Below are 19693 nucleotides of genomic sequence, written 5' to 3' on the forward strand. Positions count from 1 at the left end.
GAAAATCAGAAACCAGAAGAACTTTAAGAAGGAATGAGCAAAATTTATAATGTATTTATAAACTAAAAGCTTTGGCAGGATTTGAGCAATGCTTGTAATGTACAAAAAAACTATGGTAAAAAATGGATTATTATTTTTAAAAATAGAGAAAATAAGGGAAGCGGTTGAAAAAAGATTGATAATGGTAACCATGGAAGGGTGGAGGGGAGTCGAAGGATTCAGGGAATCCTAAATGATGATGTTCATATTTTATGTTTGAATGTAAATATGTTACGTAAAATTTAATTAATTTTTTTAAAATGAAAAATAAAATTGAGGAATGAGAGGCAGGTGGCAATCGGCTTAGGACAACAATAGTCTCTTCCAGCAGTACCAGGGAATCATTCCAATCTGGGGAACCTATGGCCCATGTTAAATGTCAGCCGTTGCGCTGCACCAAAATGCGGGATGATAGCATGCAAAAATGCATATGTAAAGGGTTAATAACTGAAATGTTTTATTACGTTTTTATATGTGTTGGAAGCTGCTCAGAGTGGCTGGGGGAGGTGGGGTAATAATAATAATAATAATAATAATAATAATAATAATAATAATAATAATAATAATAATAATTTGGCTGTAGAACCCTGTGATGTCATACACTCTCTGCCTGTTAGTTCAGTTGGCTCAGTTATTAACAGTCATGTGAGTCTTAACAGTTAGAGCAGCAGGTTGTGTTGTTCTGCTGTCTCCCTCAAAGTCAGAGTATCAGTCAGTCTGTAAATGTTAGTTAGTTTAATCTAACGTTTAGTCGTTTAGTCGTATCCAACTCTTCGTGACCCCATGCACGCCAGGCACTCCTGTCTTCCTAGTGCCCTCCATCTTTCCCAACATCAGGGTCTTTTCCAGGGAGTCTTCTCTTCTCATGAGGTGGCCAAAGTATTGGAGCCTCAGCTTCAGGATCTGTCCTTCCAGTGAGCACTCAGGGGCTGATTTCCTTCAGAATGGATAGGTTTGATCTTCTTGCAGTCCATGGGATGCATTAGCAACTTAAAAAACATCCGCCTGCATTGTATATTTTAATCTGACAACTGCAAGTACACTAAGCAAAAGTTACGTGTTCTTTAAACTTTAAACTAGAGTGTTCTGCTTAGTTTTTATAGGAGAGAAAAGTGTCAAATGACCCAGGGCTATCTTTCGCATACTCTGTCAATGGGAATGAAAGTCTAATTCCCACACAAAAGACATGATGTCCACCCTCTGTCACTCTTAGGGGTTGCTACTCAGGAATTGATAAGACTTCTCCCCGCCTCCCCAGGTAAAGTGACTACCTCTCAGCTGAGCAGTGGCTTCTGGGAGGAGCGGAGGCAATTGAATTGGCTCACGGCAAGGCAAGGGCAGAGGTTAGAGATGCAAAAGCTTCAGCCTTGTTCTCAGGTACAGTCGTACCTTGGAAGTCCAACGGAATCCGTTCTGGAAGTCCGTTTGGCTTCCAAAATGTTCGGAAAGCAAGGTGCAGCTTCCGATTGGCTGTAGAAAGCTCCTGCAGCCAATTGGAAACCATGGCAGATGTTCGTGTTCCAAAGAACGTTCGCAAACTGGAACACTCACTTCTGGGTTTGTGGCGTTCGGGAGCCCAAACGGTCGACTCCCAAGGCGTTCGGCTTCCAAGGTACGACTGTATAGAGGATGAGAGGAGTAAACAGGTGTCTTCCGCAGTTGGCTATGTTCCTCCCACACAGAACTACTACTGTTACTCTGCTACCATCAATGGGACAGCAGAAGGTAAAGGACCCCTGGACGGTTAAATCCAGTCAAAGGTGACTATGGGGTTGCAGCGCTCCTCTCACTTTCAGGCTGAGGGAGCCAGCGTTTGTCCACAGACAGCTTTGTGGGACATGTGGCCAGCATGACTAAACTGCTTCTGGCACAATAGAACACCATGATGGAAACCAAAGCACACGGAAATGCCGTTTACCTTCCCGCCACAGCAGTACCTATTTATCTACTTAATTTCATTGTACACAGGTTGTACTTTGACAATAAAGCTATTATTATTATTATTATTATTATTATTATTATTATTATTATTATTACACTCGCATGCTTTTGAACTGCTAAGTTGGCAGGAGTTGAGACAGAGCAACGGGAGCTCACCCTGTTGCAGGGATTTGAACCGCCAACCTTCTGATTGGCAAGCCCAAGAGGCCCAAGACCACAGTGCTACCTGCGTAGGAAGATGGTCCCTAGGTACAGACGACTCCCCACTTACACGGGGCTTATGTTCCGGGCCCCTGTGTGCTTAAGTGAAATTGCGTAAAGTGGGGAGCACCCTCCCTGCCACTCTCTCTTCAATCCATACCAAAAAACACTGTATCCAAAAATCACAGCTAGAATTGAAGCTCTGGGGCCAGCAGAAGGCTGGAGGATACACGGGAAAGCAGTTGCTGCTGTGATGCTACCCCACACATCAGCTGTGGGGATGTGGGGAGGAGGCTAAGCAGTGTAAACGAAGCCCTGCTGCACCTCCAATCTCTTTGGGGCTTCCTCTGCCCTTACTGACATCCTTTTCGGGCTCCAGGGAGGGTCTCCTCGTGAGCCACAAGGACCCTCCAGCTCTCCCCCATCATTTCCAAGTTTGAAGTTTAATTATTTCCTGGCGCCGTGCATATATGCAGTTGCACTCAAGTAGAATGCACGTAAATGGGGCGGGGTGGTGGTGGTGCCTGCATCTACTTTGGACCTCCACCAGCATTCGTAGAGAGAGTCTGCGTGCAAGTCAGTAAAGGACCATCAAGTATGAGAGGCAGGGCCTGCTCGGTGGTGGTGCCTGAACAGCAAGATTCCCTTCCAAGAGAGACTCGCCTATCTCCTTCATGAATGAGGCGTGGGATTTTGTTCCAAGGCCAATCCCCCACATTGACTTGCAAGTTGCATGCAGTTATTGTTAGGATTTCATAGTAGATTCTGTTCCACCTTAAACAGGAACAGGCTTGGAAGAGGGTGCTGAATGTGTCACATGATGTATACTTCCGTTTGTTGTACTATTGTAATTGTAGTTCTCTTGCTTTTGCTTTGCTGATGAAGAAAGACACGTTTGGTCTATCTTCCGAGATGCTTTAGAATAAACGCTTGTAAATATGCAAGGACTTCTCTCTGAGTTTCTTCCTGTTGCTGCTGCTGCCAAACCATGCTAAAGCTGGATAAACTCTGCAGATAACGTGTCCCGGCTCCAAGAGCCTGGATCGTGTTACAGTTGGCTTACCAGAGGGAGAAGACACCCGGCAGATGGTTACTGGGGGGCTTGGTGGCCCAGGTCTTCTGTGTGTATGCTACCAGTTATGCCCCCTCCCTGCATATCTCTGGGGGCTGCCGTGTCAGTAGCACACACCAGCATTCACAAACCCACGGTACCCTTGTGGGGAATCTCAGCTCGCCCAACCTCTGGGAATCGCCGGCTGAGTCCGGCTCATGGTAGTTCTTGAGGGGGTCACAGCACACATCTCAACCAACCTCCCGCTGCAGGCGGGAGCAGAATCTCCTTCCTACCTCCTGATTGGACATCTCCAGCTCCTCCTCCAATACTGCAACCCGCTCTAACGCCACTCGCAGCCGTTCTCGAACCTGCCGTGCACCAGAGAGAGAGTTGAAGAGGCATTATAGTCAGACAGGAGAGAAACAGCCCACAGACCCTGCCTCCCCCAGTATGCAACTCTGCTAACCCTCCATCCATGGCATAGCTGCAGTTATATGATTTAAATATGGTACAAGTGACACCTCCCCTAAAGCAGGGGTGGGGAAACCTTGCCAGTGCTGTTCGAATACAACTCCCATCATTCCTTAATATTGGGCCATGCTGGCTGGGGCTGATGGGAGTTGAAGTCCAACAGCATCTGCAGGCCGCAGGTACCCAGTGTTCAAGATGAGCCAGGCGCCAGGAACATTTTGCACCTAGCTTTTGACCACCTGCAACCAAGTGAAGATGCATCCCACCATCAGGGGATCATTGGATCTGGACTGTTTTCACACACTAACACCCCATTGCGTAGAATTCTATCTGTTATATTTTATCTGCACGATCGGAAGGAATTTCTGGAATCAAATTGGTTTTTCTGTGCAGCCTGAGCAGGTGCAGTCGCCATTAAGGAAAGGAGGTCGGAATAGGCCAATATATATGTGGACTGTTCCCTGGATCAAGTGACTTTTCTTCTTTAAGTTCTCAGAGCTCTCAACCTAGCTCAAGGTTGTCGTCTGAACTAGCTGGATGTTTAACTGAGAATCAATCGCAGTCGGTCCATCGTTTGAAAAGCAAGATTTTAGAGCCGTTATGCCCCCAAATGGTAACTTGACCTTATGTTTTGGCGACTGCAACCTTGGTTTAAGGAGCCATTGTTGACGCCTGGCTTATATATCTGAGTTTCTAACCCTGCAGGTACCCAGGCTTGGCACCTGGGACAAATTCCTAGAACACCCCCACCAGCCCAGCTCCACCGCCTTGTCAAGAGTTGCTCTGCCCTCTCTTCACCTTCTCGTCCAGGGCCTTGTGATGCTCAAAGAGAGACTTGAGGGCCTTCAGCACTTCCACCTCGCTGGAGACACCAGCCGGCGACTGGGCCTGCCGCTTCACCACCGTCATGCGGAGGGAGCGTTCGTGTCGCGATACAAGGCATTCCAGGTGTTCTAGCAGCAACTAGGGAGAAGAGACAGACAGGTGGAGCGTTGCTTGAGGATTGATGGAGCTATAGCGAGGCTGCAGGTACATAGCTAGGGGTGGACAGGGACCCAAATCTCAACAGCCACAGATCGTAACGCAGATCCATCGCTGCTTTTCTAAAATGGCCTCCTCTGCCAAATGGCTACTTTTGTGCCAAACAGGGGTGCAAAGAGTGAGTCCTCAACAAGCAGAGATGGGGGCAGGGGGGAAGCAGTTTTGCTATTACATGTGGTGGGAGGTTCTATCAGAGAAAATAAGAACAGAAGGGGGAATGAAAGAGTGTTCCTACCCTAATAGGGGGGGGGGGGAACCAGACAAGAGTACCCCATAAGGAACATAAAAATAACAGGCCTCTAATTTAATGCAATAGACAAAAAAAAACCAAAAAAACCAACAACCCCAGAATGCTTAGTACACAATGATTCTGTCAGAACATTCAATGAGCAGTGAGAAACACTCAAGTGTGCTTTGAAAACCAATCTTAATGTGGCTGCACACATGATCCAAGTTCATTAAACGCAAATGCATCACAGAAGAAGCAAAATTAAATAATATGCAGCTGGAAAAATGTTGCAACAAACTTCACATGCTCCAATTACAGAGGTAACTTTAGAAATTCTCATAGGCAAACCAGAACTCAAGAGTAGTGAATCAGGGGGGCACTAAGGGACCAGAACAATGAAAATCTTCTCAACGAAGTGCCCTTCAATGTAAGTACAAGAAAAACCTATTTTGCTTGTCCCTTTGAATGAATCAGACAGATCAAATACTCACCTATGGTCAGGTTCTGACTGACAATATGGCCTGACTAACACTCAGCCATGGTTTATTCAATTATGGTTTATTAAACAATGGCTTAGCGTTGTGAGTGAGCCCTGCCTAGTAGCTTAACTGAAACCATGGTTTGTTGTTGGCTTATGAAACTTGATTCAATACAATACAATACAAATACCTTTATTGGCATTGCAAGTTAAGACATTTCAAATCACTGGGATAAATTTAAAAGGGACAGGACTGAGGCTGTCGAGGGTCACAAGCCACTCGATTGTTCTGCTTCACCCAAGACGGTTGATTCATTAAGAACCCTTTTGGGTAAGATGGAGATTAAAAAGGAAGCCACCGAGGCAGTAACATCCTTGTCCCTATCCGTGGGTATGAGGAACCACATTTGGCTTTCTCTTGGAGCCATGGGTCACAGGTCCAACATCTTGCTCAGCATCTGTTTGCGGAGTCTGCTGTGCAAAGGGCAGTCCAAAAGAATATGGCCCAGTGAATCTGGTACTCCCTGATTGCAGGCACACAGGAGGGCTTGATAAGGAATTTGCGAGTATCTAGCTGTGGTCACTGTGGAAGGGAAAGCATTTAGTCTTGCGAGCATAAAAGCTCTTCGTTGGGAAGGAAGTAGTACGTCTTTTAGGTAATTCATTTAAACTGTGTTTAGGAAGACCCCAAAACTACTGTAGGCAGCCCTACGTTGCATGTGAACTCACCGGACTGCAAAGGCAAGAGCAGCTGGAAATCAAAACAAGCTTCGGATAAACAGTCATTTTTTTGTTTGATCATCGTGGGACAACTCATGCTTCACTCATGCCCCGTGAAGCAAGCCTATGCACAATGGTGGATCTACTGTAAAGTACCTTTGTGGTTTCATTAGCAGCTTCCTTAGAATGAGTTCTTCCCTAGTAAGCTTTCTGCAGCTTTGCTGCAGAAGAAGAACTTACCAGTGAAGGGTGATGGTGGAAGTACTATACTAGGCTTCACTCGATTCAAGTTGCCTGGTTGGCCTTGAAAACAGGCCAGGTAAGTGAGATTGGTAAATCCACAGCACTCTAATTCCTATTCCATTTGAGCTTTGGGCCCAAGTCTTCTGTTTCCTGCTGCAGCAAACAGTTGAGCAGGAGATACCTCATTTCTTCCCCTACAGCCATCTGTCCAAAAAGGATGTTTAACTGTTGCCAAAACATCAAAATCCCACCATCCTCCCACATCCACCTCTTAAAAATCTCACATAGACCACTCTTCCAACAACCTGGATGTTTTGGGGTGAGGCAAATGGGAGTTGTATATCAAAATTGCCTGGGTGCAACCAGGTTGGGGGGTTTCTGGGAGAGACCCTGTAACATGAACACACAAAATGTGACACTGTCAGGCAAGTTCTGGATTTCAAAGCTAAGTCGAGAGCCTTCCCCTTGCTCACCCGTGTGTTGTTCCGCTCTGCCTTCAGCTCCGAGATCTCCTCCTCTCGCTCTGACAGCTGTTCCCGGCATAAGTTCAGCTCCTTAGTAAGCGCAGCAAATTCCTGGTTGGGAGAAGAAGTGGTTGTGAGGTGGAGAGACAAGGGAGGAGAATTTAAGGTTCTCTGGCCTCAATTTGCTGCATTAATCTGGAGTGTGGCTCCCCCCCCTTCTTTCTTTAAAGCAGGCATCCCCAAACTGCGGCCCTCCAGATGTTTTGGCCTACAACTCCCATGATCCCTAGCTAACAGGACCAGTGGTTGGGGAAGATGGGAATTGTAGTCCAAAACAGCTGGAGGGCCGAAGTTTGGGGATGCCTGCTTTAAAGCGTTCTGAGAACATTGGCACCCAGTGGAATTTCCATTTGGGACAATTATACTCTTCAGCCGCTAGATGGAGCCACCCATATGGGACCAAACTTACTATAGTACAGTGGAACCTCGGTTTATGAACACCTCGGTTTATGAATTTTCGGTTTATGAACGCCGCGGACCCATCTGGAACGGATTAATTCATTTTCCATTACTTTCAATGGGAAAGTTCGCTTCAGTTTATGAACGCTTCAGTTTATGAACAGACTTCCGGAACCAATTACACCCATGCTTCAGTTTATGAACGCTTCAGTTTAAGTACTCCACGGACCCATCTGGAACGGATTAATCCACTTTCCATTACTTTCAATGGGAAAGTTCGCTTCAGTTTATGAACGCTTCAGTTTATGAACAGACTTCCGGAACCAATTGTGTTCATAAACCGAGGTACCACTGTACTGTGTTTCATACCAAAGCTCAGACTTGGCAACTTAACCTGAAAGCAGTGGTATTTATTAATATTTTCAGGATCCCTTTTCTATCCCAGTAACACACCACACACTTCAAATTTGGTTGCTTTGTTTTAAATCTCTAGGCCAAAAACATATGTGATGCAGGAGATTCAAGTTGGGGCCTTCCCATGTTTTTTGAAAACTTAACAGCCAGTGGAGGAGAACAAAAAGAGAAGAGGACAAGTCAGATTAGGGCAGCGGTGAGGTGGTGGGGAAGACAAGCTCTCCAAGTGTCCCTATTTTCCAGATATGGTCCCAGATTTTCAGAAGCCATCCCAGTTTCTGATTTGATTCCAGAGTGTCCTGCTTTTCCTTAAGACATCGGAGAAATGTTGTAGGGGAAGGGAAGGCGATTTTTTTTAAAAAAAAAATTATTTTGATTTTACATATACATACATACATCAAATAACAGAAAATTAAACGAAAAGAAAAAGCATTATCAGCAATGGGGGGGAATGAAAAAGAAAAGAAAAAAAGAAATGAATAAAACCTCAAAACCAAGCATTTTCAAACACACTTTTTCATAGGGGGTACAAGCCGTCTTTTTTCAACTTCTGGCTTGACTCCTTGATTCCTAACATGACTTCCTGCTATCCATGAACATACTTGATGATTCCTTTCCCTAAATACAGTGGTACGTCTACTTACGAATTTAATGCGTTCCGAATGCACATTCGTAGGTCGAAAAAAATTGTAAGTCGAATCCCATAGGAATGCATTGGGAGAAAAAATTCGTAAGTCGAAGCCACCCTATCTAAAAATTTGTAATCAGAAAAAATCCTATCTAAACCGCATCCAAGATGGCGGACGGAGCTCAGTTCGTAAGTAGAAACATTCGTAAGTAGAGTTATTCGTAAGTAGAGGTACCACTGTATCTGTATTCAGTCGGTAAATCTCATAGCTGCCAAGTTTTCACTTTTCTCGCGAGGAAGCCTATTCAGCATAAGGGAAAATCCCTGTAAAAAAGGGATAACTTGGCAGCTATGGTAAATCTATGGAGAAACATTCTGGTTGCCAGTGGGATTTTAATCTACGCTGAGCCAAGTGATATTCTGGGAACTTCCATTTTTCATATATTTTATGAAAACATCCCATTCTTTCCGTATTCTCTCCTTTGAATGATTTCTTATTGAGTCTGTAAATTTAGCCAATTCTAAGTATTCACTTAATTTTAGCACTGGAAAAGAAATATTATGCCAACAAGGGAAGGCGATATTTAACCATTTCCCAGTTGACAGAGGGCAGGTGAGAACCCCTAAATAAGCTAATAAATGAGGACAGAGTCAAAGTGCTAGTCTACCCTGTCCCAAACGGAGGCGGAAATGTTGCCATCGAAGTTGGACTATTATCTCCTATTGGGCCATCTTCATAAAATTAGTTACCCAGCCCAATCCACTGGTCTAACACAAGGCATCACTATTCCTAATCCCACAATACACCTTTCCAACACCTCCAACGTTTTCCTTTATATCCCCAAGGACAGTAAATCTTCATACTACCTAGGCAGCTGCTTGCTTGCACTACTGAAAATCTCACGGTCTGTGTACAAATATACCTTTAAAGCAGTACTCTCTCCATCCTCTCTTAATCTCCACAAACAAAATCTGTGAAATAGGTTAGGACTGGGAGACAGTGACTGGACCAAGGTCACCAAGTGAGCTTCACGGCCGAGTGGAGATTATAACCCTGGTCTCCCAGGTCCCCGCCCGACACTAACCACTAGGCCGCCCTGGCCTCTTTGTGCATAACAGATTTCTACTTCAAACACACAGAGCTACTTTTACCGGAGCTTGATTGTGCTAATCTTTTCTAGCCTCCCCGACTCCACTGTTTAACCACACTGGCATCCTCCTGGGCTTGCTTGTACCTCTTCTAATCCACATATGCATTCTGAGGCTCTATTACAGCGGTTTTAAATTGCCTCCAAGCTTCCTGAAGGGATATGAGCCTCCTAATTGCAGTTCCACTTCCCTTTAACCAATTCCCTCTCTTGATAAAATTTCTTCTTTCGAAATTAAGTGACTGTTGGGACACTCTGGGCAATTTCCCACTCTCCTGCGTTTAATCTGATAGCATTGTGGTCACCATCTCAAAGCAATTCAACAACACTTGCAACTCGTGCTAGACCTGACACCACCAAGACTCAATCGCTGCCCCTTCTCATGTCTGTTTCATGACTAACTGTTCCAAAATATAATAACTCGTTGTATCTAGAAATAGTCCTTTGTCACTATGTGAATTTACATTTATCCAGTCAATTTGAGGGTAGCTGGAAGTCATCCATTATCACACTGTCTCCCTGATATTCTTACTTCATCTGAGAAACAATGCTCCTGTTTTTTGAGTCCAGTGAGCCCTTTGTAAAAAAAAACCCACATACTAGACTGACTTAGATTCAGTTCACATAACTATCTATTATAGAGAACATTTGCTTCTGTTGTTCTCCAGTTGGCATCCTTTATGAATCACTTAAAGGAGGGATGGAGAACCTGTGGACTCCAATACCCATCAACGCAAACCAGCATGGTCAATATTCAAGCACGATGGGAGTTGTAGTTCAACAACACCTGCAGGGCCGCAGGGTCCCCCACCCCTGGCCTAACGTTTCAGAGGCGCTGTATAAAGACTGGATAAATGCCTGCAGGATTGCTCTAACTAATCTTCCTGCCTACTGCTCCTTGAAAACACAATAGTCCAGAGGTAGTTTTATAGTAGGGACCCAGGTGGCGCTGTGGTTAAAACCACTGAGCCTAGGGCTTGCTGATCAGAAGGTCGGCGGTTCGAATCCCTGTGACGGGGTGAGCTCCCGTTGCTTGGTCCCAGCTCCTGCCAACCTAGCAGTTCGAAAGCACGTCAAAATGCAAGTAGATAAATAGGAACCGCTACAGCGGGAAGGTAAACGGCGTTTCCATGTGCTGCTCTGGTTTGCCAGAAGCGGCTTTTGTCATGCTGGCCACATGACCTGGAAGCTGTACGCCGGCTCCCTCGGCCAATAATGCGAGATGAGCGTGCAACCCTAGAGTCGGTCACGACTGGACCTAATGGTCAGGGGTCCCTTTACCTTTACCTTTACCTAGTTTTATAGTATTCAACTATTTTATCTGTGCTGCAGGGGGGAAAAACCAAATTCTGCACGTGGAATGAGGGCAAGATATGAAGATAATTAACGTGAAATGCCTCATATTATCTGCATATGCTGAAACAGCTATCTGAACACGCCCATCCAGAAAATAAAGTTAAGTGCTTTATACTTTCCTTCGTATTTTTAAATTATATACATTGATAAATATTGGGCTGTTTCTAAAAGCCCACAAACTTGTGTTTTAAGTCGTATCACCCCAGCTCTCCAGATTTTCCCCTTCATTGCCTCTCCCCGCCCTTTTTGGCTAGAACTGCCAATCAATACATTTTCAGGATCTTCTTTGCTTCTCTGAGATTTAGGACTTACTTTGAAGCCAGGCAGGGGAGGTGGGTGGGTGGGGGACAGGCAACTTGACATTCTATGAATTCTAATAGAGTCACTGGATTCCATCACCAGCTATGCAGATTTTCAGGGCCCTTGGAGTTAATCAGGTCTTCCATTTCCTATGTAATCCTTAAATTAAGGTTTTGGGGACATTCGAAAAGTTCAGGCAGATGATTAGCCCATCCTAACTTATTATGTTTCTATTGCTATTTTACTGCTGGTCATCTCTGCTTCCCGATTTAGCTTTGAAGTGACGAACTAAATTGCAAATGTATTCACTTTTGTAACGTACTGTACTGGTGATTTTATAACCTCCCATCATGCCACCCTGACCTGCATAACCCCCCCCCCTCATTATTATTATTATTTAAGAAAGAACAGGAGCAACATTTTCTTAATCGTTTAACCTGGCTGCAATCCTATACAACTTACCTGGGAGTAAATTCCATTAAATTCAATGGGACTTACTTCTGAGCAGAAATGCATCAGATTGCACTTTAAATATTTAGATGAGAGTCAATAATAATAATAATAACAATAATAATAATAATAATAATTTATACCCCGCCCATCTGGCTGGGTTTCCCCAGCCACTCTGGGCGGCTTACAACAGAAAAATGAAATAAAATAATTAAACATTAAAAGCCTCCCTTATATTAACAAAGCCTCACAAGTGTTTTTATAATATACTGAAGGAAGAGTGAGATTACTAATTGATACATAAGCAAAAGCTACTGCTCCTTCAATATCTTCCTCTTCATTCCCTATTACACTTGTACCAGAACCAAGTATGGTTCTCAAATAAGTACCTTATTTCTTGGTTCTCAAATAAGTACCTTATTTCTTAGCTATGACCCTACCACAATCCTACTCCAGTTGTCCTTTTGGATTAGTCAACCATGTCTTTTGTTGGATAATCTACTGATTAAAGTTTAGAATTCTAGCTAAATACCTTTTTTAAAAAGGTTCCAAAAATGCATGGACAAATAATATGTATCATTATACAGTGGTACCTTGGTTCTCAAACGCCTTCATACTCAAATGCCTTGGTTCCCAAACACCGAAAACCCGGAAGTGAGTGTTCCTGTTTTCGAACGTTTATCGGAAGCTGAACGTCCAATGCGGCTGTTGGCTATTGTTTCCGGGGCGCCTGCACCAATCAGAAGCTGCGCCTTAGTTTTTGAACATTTTGGAAGTCAAACGGACTTCTGGAACGGATTAAGTTTGGCACTTTTGTTTTTGCTATTTATTTATTTGTTTTTGAGGCTTTTTCAATTAATTTGTTTTTGTGACTGTGTGGAAGCCAGTTAAGCTACTGATTGATTGATTGATTGATTGTGTGACTGCAGAAATGGATAAAAGCCCCCCATTCAAACAATGACTATCATCAGCGCAGGTAGGGAAAAATAATAGTTTGAATTTTTATCATCTACAATATTGTCTTATTTATTTTATAGTACAGCACATTGATTATTGCTTTCATTTTATGGATCAATGGTCTTGTTAGTAAAATTCATGTTAAATTGCTGTTTTAGGGGTTGTTTTTAAAAGTCTGGAACGGATTAATCCGTTTTGCATTACTTTCTATGGGAAAGCGTGCCTTGGTTTTGGAACGCTTTGGTTTTAGAACAGACTTCCTGGACGGATTAAGTTTGAGAACCAAGGTACCGCTGTATTAGTAGTGACGTCGTTGTTACTATCCAATACGTGCCTGCGGCTGACAGAATCACATCTCTGCCATAAATGCACTGGCTGTGCATATGAGTGGAGGTTTTAGACTTCAGCAGGTACTGTACTTACTACACAAAATCTAGAAAAATAATACATTCCACACAATAAGAGGAAGTCAAGAACACTTCTATACTTCTCAGAACATGTCATGTATATCAGGGATGGGGAAATCTTTCTGGCCCAGGGGGTCAGATATTTATCTGCCCACCCCACCCCACCATAGCTGCCAAGTTTTCCCTTTTCTCGTGAGGAAGCCTATTCAGCATAAGGGAATTTCCCTTTAAAAAAGGGAGAACTTGGCAGCTATGCACCCCACCCCCTGGAGCCAACTTTGACAGTGGGCAGGATAACCAACCTGTCATTTACCCAACTCATAATGAAGCCAGGCGATTGACAGGGAGTTATCCCACCAACCTGTCAAAGTTGGCCCATGAGGGTTGCAGGAGTAATCAAGCAGAATTGAATTCACTGACCACCAGCTGATGGCTAGTGAGAAGGCCAGCACATTCTCAATGCAGAACTAGTTTGTGTAGCTATACTGAACAGTATCGACCTCTGCACGCATCCGTTGGGTAGGTAAATCAACTTGTTTTCTGCAGGCCTCGACTCACCAAGCAGTCAATCCAGTCGTGTCTCTACCAGCGCCGCACTGGACATCACATAAGGAATCAGGTGTGAGGTCGATGGCCATGATTTGGGGGGAAAGCGCCTCATGAACCTGGTGGGTCAAATTTGGACGCCGGCCCAAAGACTCCCTGTGTCTGATCCATATAAGCTCACTGTGATTCATCCCTGATTTCCACCCATCCCTACCCCCTACTGCAGGCATGTCCAACAGGTAGATCGTGATCTACCAGTAGATCACAGCACGTCTGCGGTAGATCACTGGTAGATCACTGGCTCCCCCCAAAGAAGCTGAACAACTGTGGCTCCCCTAAAAAAAGCTCAACATTTTACCTCCTCCCTGAAAAAACTCAACAACTATGACCTGAACCCGAAAAAAGGGGGGTAGATCACTGCCAGTTTTTAACTCTGTGAGTAGATCGCAGTCTCTTGGGAGTTGGCCACCCCTACGCCTACTGCCTCTGCTCCTAACAAGGCAAAACATGGCTTTTCTGTGTTCCTTTCCATCAGTTTTCCCTGGCACCTTGAAATGAAGAAGAAGAAGAAGAAGAAGGAGGAGGAGGAGGAGGAGGAGGAGGAGGAGCTACTTCTAAGGTGGAACTACAGCACCTAAAAAGTCATCCAGGACTCTACCCAAGCCGATCTCCTACATCTGTAGCTTACATCTGAGTTTCCAGAAGGTGCCAACATTGAAACGACATTAAAAAGTCAAACTTGCTATCTATGAGTAATGAGTTGGTGGTTTAACATCTGTGAGCAGGAACACTGAAGGGGTGTGGTGGTAGAAGGGAATCTAGCAAAAGAAAAAAAAACCTGCAGCTGCTGTAAACCTCCTACAGGTTTCTTGTGTATGTCGTGTCTTTTAAGATTGTAAGCCTCAGGGCAGAGACTGTATTTTTCTTCTTGGTGACCTGTAAGCCGCTCTCGGAATCTTTTTTTTTTTTGCTGAAGAGTGGGATAAAAGTTCCTTAAATAAATGAATATAGCCCCATCTGCACTTTGGCATCACAGTAATGGTGCAGAATGAACAAGGCTGGATCCTTCCTTGCTCCTCAGAATGAATCTATATACCCGAGGCAGCACTCAATCTGCCTGAACCATGAAGAATGTCCCAGACTCTCTCACGTCCAGGACATCCCCTTTCCAACACTACAACTATGCCTGGTGTGGGGGACCTATAGCCCTCCAGATCAGACCCAAAAAGCACGGCCAATGGCCAGGGAGGATGGAAGTTGTAGTTCAGCAAGATCTGGAAGGTCAAAGGTTCCCCACACTTAAACTATACAATTCCTTTCTGGGATGCAGAGTACAGGCGTCCCCCCATGTAGGTGAGCGTAAAGGCCCTCGCACACATAAGCGAAAAGTGGGGAACATCCTCTAAAAAGCCTCTAAATGCCAATTTACTCCTGCTCTCTCCAATCCAGACCTCTCACTTAATGCAAGAACTAACAGGGATGATCTGGGGTAAACCGAGCCTCCCCTTATTGTTCCCTTTAGCCTATCCTGTATTCCCTCATGCACTCGTGGGTTTTATTCTTTTTCTTTTCCTTTTATACAAAAGAGAGTCCTCTTCCAGCGCAAACGTGGCCAGGTACCTTTTAAAGTTCAGGGCTATATCTGAGACTATCCCTTGTGTCCACAGTATAGGGAGTTCTGCCTCTAAGAATCTCTTTCTGTAAAAGATTGCCTCTCCCCTGAGGTAACTTTATGACACCCTGGGTCTGTCTGCCTGGCTCGCCCTCTTGGTACACCCCAAAGATACAAACTAACCGTTCCCCTCTCGAAGGAAGTGTTGTCTTTTTAATAGATGCCCTTCCTGAATGAGTTTTCATGTACCTTGGCTGGAAAAATAACACAGACGATTTTCTAATTGGCGCTTTAACACTGGAAATTTTATTGCTCAAGAACGTAATGGTTGCTTTAAGGTTTCCTTTGTACAAGCTTAGTTTCAACAGTCATAACTTTGTTACTTGTGTACTAGATAACCTATCGACTACCTAGCCTAAACCTACTCTCCTAGACCTTCTTTTCAACCACCCTCACACGCCCGCTCCCCAGCGCCCTCTCAACTGACAAAATGGCTGTCCCTTCTCTTTAAACATCCAACCATTCCCCTCCCCTCATGGAATGTCCAGTCAGTTGACACGGAGTCTCAGTTAACCCCTGATGGGTCGGGTTGATAAGGCTATACCAAACAGCGTAAAAACGTCACACGCAGCAATGCAACTGCTGTTGCTGCTGCGCTACCCCGCACATCAGCTGTTAGGCGGAGAGGCTGAGAAGCCTAAACAGGTCTCTTCCACCATCAATGACACTCTCGTTGGCCTCCAGGGAGTGTCTCCTCACAAGTCAAGAGGACTCTCCAGCTCTCTCCTGCCATTTCCTGGTGTGATTCTATTTATTTTTTTCCCTGGCACCATGCATATATGCGGTCACACCTATAAGCGGCTGCTGATTTCCTGACTCGGCCTGCTTTCTGGCTTGCCCATGTGGGGTCAGCTGCTTGCGATTGCTATGGACTGAGAAATCTGCACCAGTGCTCAACTAACGGAGGACACTTAATGAAATTCATGAGCTTCACCCTCCGATTCCCATCCTAAGGAAAAGCGGGACATTCCGGGATCAAATCAGAAACCAGGGTGGCTTCTGTAAATCTGGGACTGTCCTTGGAAAATAGGGACACTTGGGAGGGTCTGTCAGCCCTCTGCTTCTGATAATAGTGTCACCTCCCATTTTGTACACTTGTGGTTTGTCCAGTTCTAAAGCAAACCAAGCAATATGGAACCAAAAAGAACAAAAGCAGGAGCTTCTGGGTGGGGTCACCACAGAAGAACGAAGAACCCTTCTAATCACCCCACTTGCAAAGGAAACATTGGTGCACACTATTCAGTGGACACGGCCTCCTCTTGCTAAAGTTATGCCAGAACACCAGGGATTCCCCTTTGGAACCCACCTCCATGCCAGACCTTCGCAAGCCACATTCGCACAGTCCCTTTAAATCACTACAATGCCACTTTGAACAGTCATGGCTTTCCCCAATGAATTATGGGAGCTGTAGTTTGTGAAGGGCGCTGAGAGCTGTTAGGAGACCCATATTCCCCACCCCCGGAACTACAATTCCCAGAGTAACTTAACAATCAATTTCTCTTCACAGGCAACTCTGAGAACTTTAGCTCTGGAAGGGGAACTGGGGCCTCCGAACAATTCTTCAGCACCAGCGTTCGAAATTAGCCCGGCCCGTTTTACGATTGGCACTGGTCCCATTTCAACCATGTGGAGATCTCCGGATGCCAGGCTGGCGACTGGGGAAAGCAAATTGTTGCTCGGAGAAGGATCTGAAATATTTTCTGTGTAGCTTTAATTACCGTACTTCACCGTGTATAAGACTAGGTTGTTTTCCTTAAAAATCATGCTAAAAAGTGGGGGTCGCGTTATACACGGGTAGTGCACAGGGTGGATGTTTGATTGGTTGCTGTGAGTGATTGGCAGCTTCTGTCGGCGTGGGGACAGACAGGAGGCGGATTTTGCCATTTGTGTGGGTGAGCGATTTTTGGCATTCCCCCCTAAAAAAAAGCTCAACAACCCTCGGTATTCCCCCTCAAAAAGCTCAACAACTCTGGGCAATCCTCCGCGCAAAAAAAGCTCAACAACTTTTTTGCCAGCTCCCCCCATTTTCTGAAATTTCAGTCCCCCCAAATATATATAGGGGTGTCTTGTAGACAGAAAAGTACAGTACTGTAGTTTTCTCCTGGATTTTTTTTTTTGGGGGGGATGTTTTAATGTGTTCTAAAACGCTTTGAGATTTGTTCTTTAAAATATGGAGTGGTACGGAAATAATACATGTGTACATACATACATAGGGACCCAGGTGTCGCAGTGGGTTAAACCACTGAGCCTAGGGCTTGCTGATCAGAAGGTCAGCGGTTCGAATCCCTGTGACGGGGTGAGCTCCCGTTGCTTGGTCCCAGCTCCTGCCAACCTAGCAGTTCGAAAGCACGTCAAAATGCAAGTAGATAAATAGGAACCGCTATAGCGGGAAGGTAAACGGCGTTTCTGTGTGCTGCTCTGGTTTGCCAGAAGTGGCTTTGTCATGCTGGCCACATGACCTGGAAGCTATACACCGGCTCCCTCGGCCAATAATGCGAGATGAGCGCGCAACCCCAGAGTCGGTCACGACTGGACCTAATGGTCAGGGGTCCCTTTACCTTTACCTACATATATACATACATACATACTGTACATACCATGGAGTGGGGAAACAGTACCTAGACATTCCATTACAGCAACCACAGTTTAGGTTTAAGGTGCTATTTGGAGATTAGATTTTATACCTGAGTTTCTAACACTGCTCAGCACTCTTAGCGGACTACAGCTCCCATAATTCCTTGGGGGAAGCCATGACTGTTTGAAGTGGTATCATAGTGCTTTAAATGGATCGTGTGAGCCTGGCCACAGCCAACAAGGCTTTAAACTCCCAACCAGTGACTCCTCTTCCCAGATCTCCCAGCAGTCTTTCCCCGCAAACACGCCCCCCCCAAAAATACCCATTCCTGACCTGCGGGAGGGCAATGTTGAGCTGGCGCTGCAGGGACTCCTTCTCGTGGCCCAGTTCGCGCAGTCGCAGCTGGGAGGTGGCCAGGCTTTCTTGCGTGTCACGCAGAGTCTCCAGCAGCCGCTCGCGCTCATTCAGCATGTTGACCATGAGCTGCTCAAAGTTGGCGTCGTCGGCCCCGTAGGCCGAGCCACGGCGGTTGTCCTCATTGATGGTCGGCATCACCTCGCACATCATCATGCCAAGTGGGGTGGGGAGGGCTGCCCCCGGCGGGGCTCCTCAGGGAAAGACTGGCAGCTCTTAGGGACGTTTAGCCCCAGATCCTGGAGAAAGAGAAAGAGAGGAGGAAAGTGCTTTTATTAAATAAATAAAAATCATTTTATTTGTATGCCGCCTTTCCAAAGTCAAAACCATGTAAGGCGTCTTACAACACACACACACACAAATTACAGAACTACAAACATACAAAGGTAGTCATAAACAGTGTTCGTAATCTGCCAGGTGCCGATAACGTTTTGTGTTCCCATTTCGACCACGTGGAGCAAAATGTCTCTTAAGAGAAGGATCTGAAATATTTTCCTAGGAGCTTGAACTAGTTTTTATTTTGGATTGTGTTATTTGATGTTTCAATGTGCTGTAAAACACTCTGAGATTTGTTTCATTAAACTATAAAGCAGTATGGAAATTGAATTAATTAATTAATTACAATAAAATAAATCTCACTGGGGTGGGGGGACGCTACACAGACATTCCATTGTGGTGTCTGCAGTTTGGGTTCAAGGTCCCATTTGACAATTAGATTATATATCTATCACTACTAGTCCTAAAGGACCATAAAGAAGGCTGATCGCCGAAGAATGGATGCTTTTGAATTATGGTGCTGGAGGAGACTCTTGAAGAGTCCCTTGGACTGCAAGAAGATCAAACCTATCCATTCTGAAGGAAATCAGCCCTGAGTGCTCACTGGAAGGACAGATCCTGAAGCTGAGGCTCCAATACTTTGGCCACATGAGAAGAGAAGACTCCCTGGAAAAGACCCTGATGTTGGGAAAGATGGAGGGCACTAGGAGTAGGGGACGACAGAGGACGAGATGGTTGGACAGTGTTCTCGAAGCTACGAACATGAGTTTGACCAAACTGCGGGAGGCAGTGCAAGACAGGAGTGCCTGGCGTGCTATGGCCCATGGGGGTCACAAAGAGTCGGACACGACTAAAGGACTAAACAACAACAACTAGTCCTAAACAATAATCAAAACATCAAAAAGTACACAACCAATTTCCACATAAATCATAAGATCCGCCAAATTAAACATCAGCATCAACAACAAAACCCTCCAAACAATTCCCCTGACCTCTGGAATTCTATAGGTGAAAAGTAAGGAAATGTGTGTCTGACTCAAAGGCGGGGGGACAGGGAAACCAGAGTATTTCATCCCAAGAAGTTGCACAGCGGACATCACAGCTAAAGGACACACTGTGCATGTCGAAGACCCCAAGTTCAGTTCCCGACATCTCCCAAGGTAGGTGATGGACGACACCCGAGAACCTGGACAGCACCTGTCAATCTGAG

General features: G+C 45.1%; 1 protein-coding gene across 13 annotated transcripts in view; it reads right to left on the reverse strand.

Moving 5' to 3' along the window:
- PPFIA3 (PPFI scaffold protein A3) overlaps window positions 1-19693 on the reverse strand; it is a 64870-nt gene that overhangs the window by 32804 nt on the left and 12373 nt on the right. For all 13 annotated transcript variants that reach the window (XM_088655152.1, XM_088655153.1, XM_088655150.1 and 10 more), the window contains exons 2-5: window positions 18127-18446; window positions 6891-6992; window positions 4505-4669; window positions 3529-3603 (exon numbers count right to left, since the gene is read on the reverse strand). In XM_088655152.1, coding sequence (XP_088511278.1) covers window positions 3529-3603; window positions 4505-4669; window positions 6891-6992; window positions 18127-18363 — 579 coding nt within the window. In that variant the 5' untranslated portion in view covers window positions 18364-18446. The remainder of the gene's footprint in view (window positions 1-3528; window positions 3604-4504; window positions 4670-6890; window positions 6993-18126; window positions 18447-19693) is intronic.

The sequence above is a fragment of the Zootoca vivipara genome, chromosome 12 (assembly GCF_965207765.1).
Source record: "Zootoca vivipara chromosome 12, rZooViv2.hap1.1, whole genome shotgun sequence".
Taxonomy (NCBI): Eukaryota; Metazoa; Chordata; class Lepidosauria; order Squamata; family Lacertidae; genus Zootoca; species Zootoca vivipara.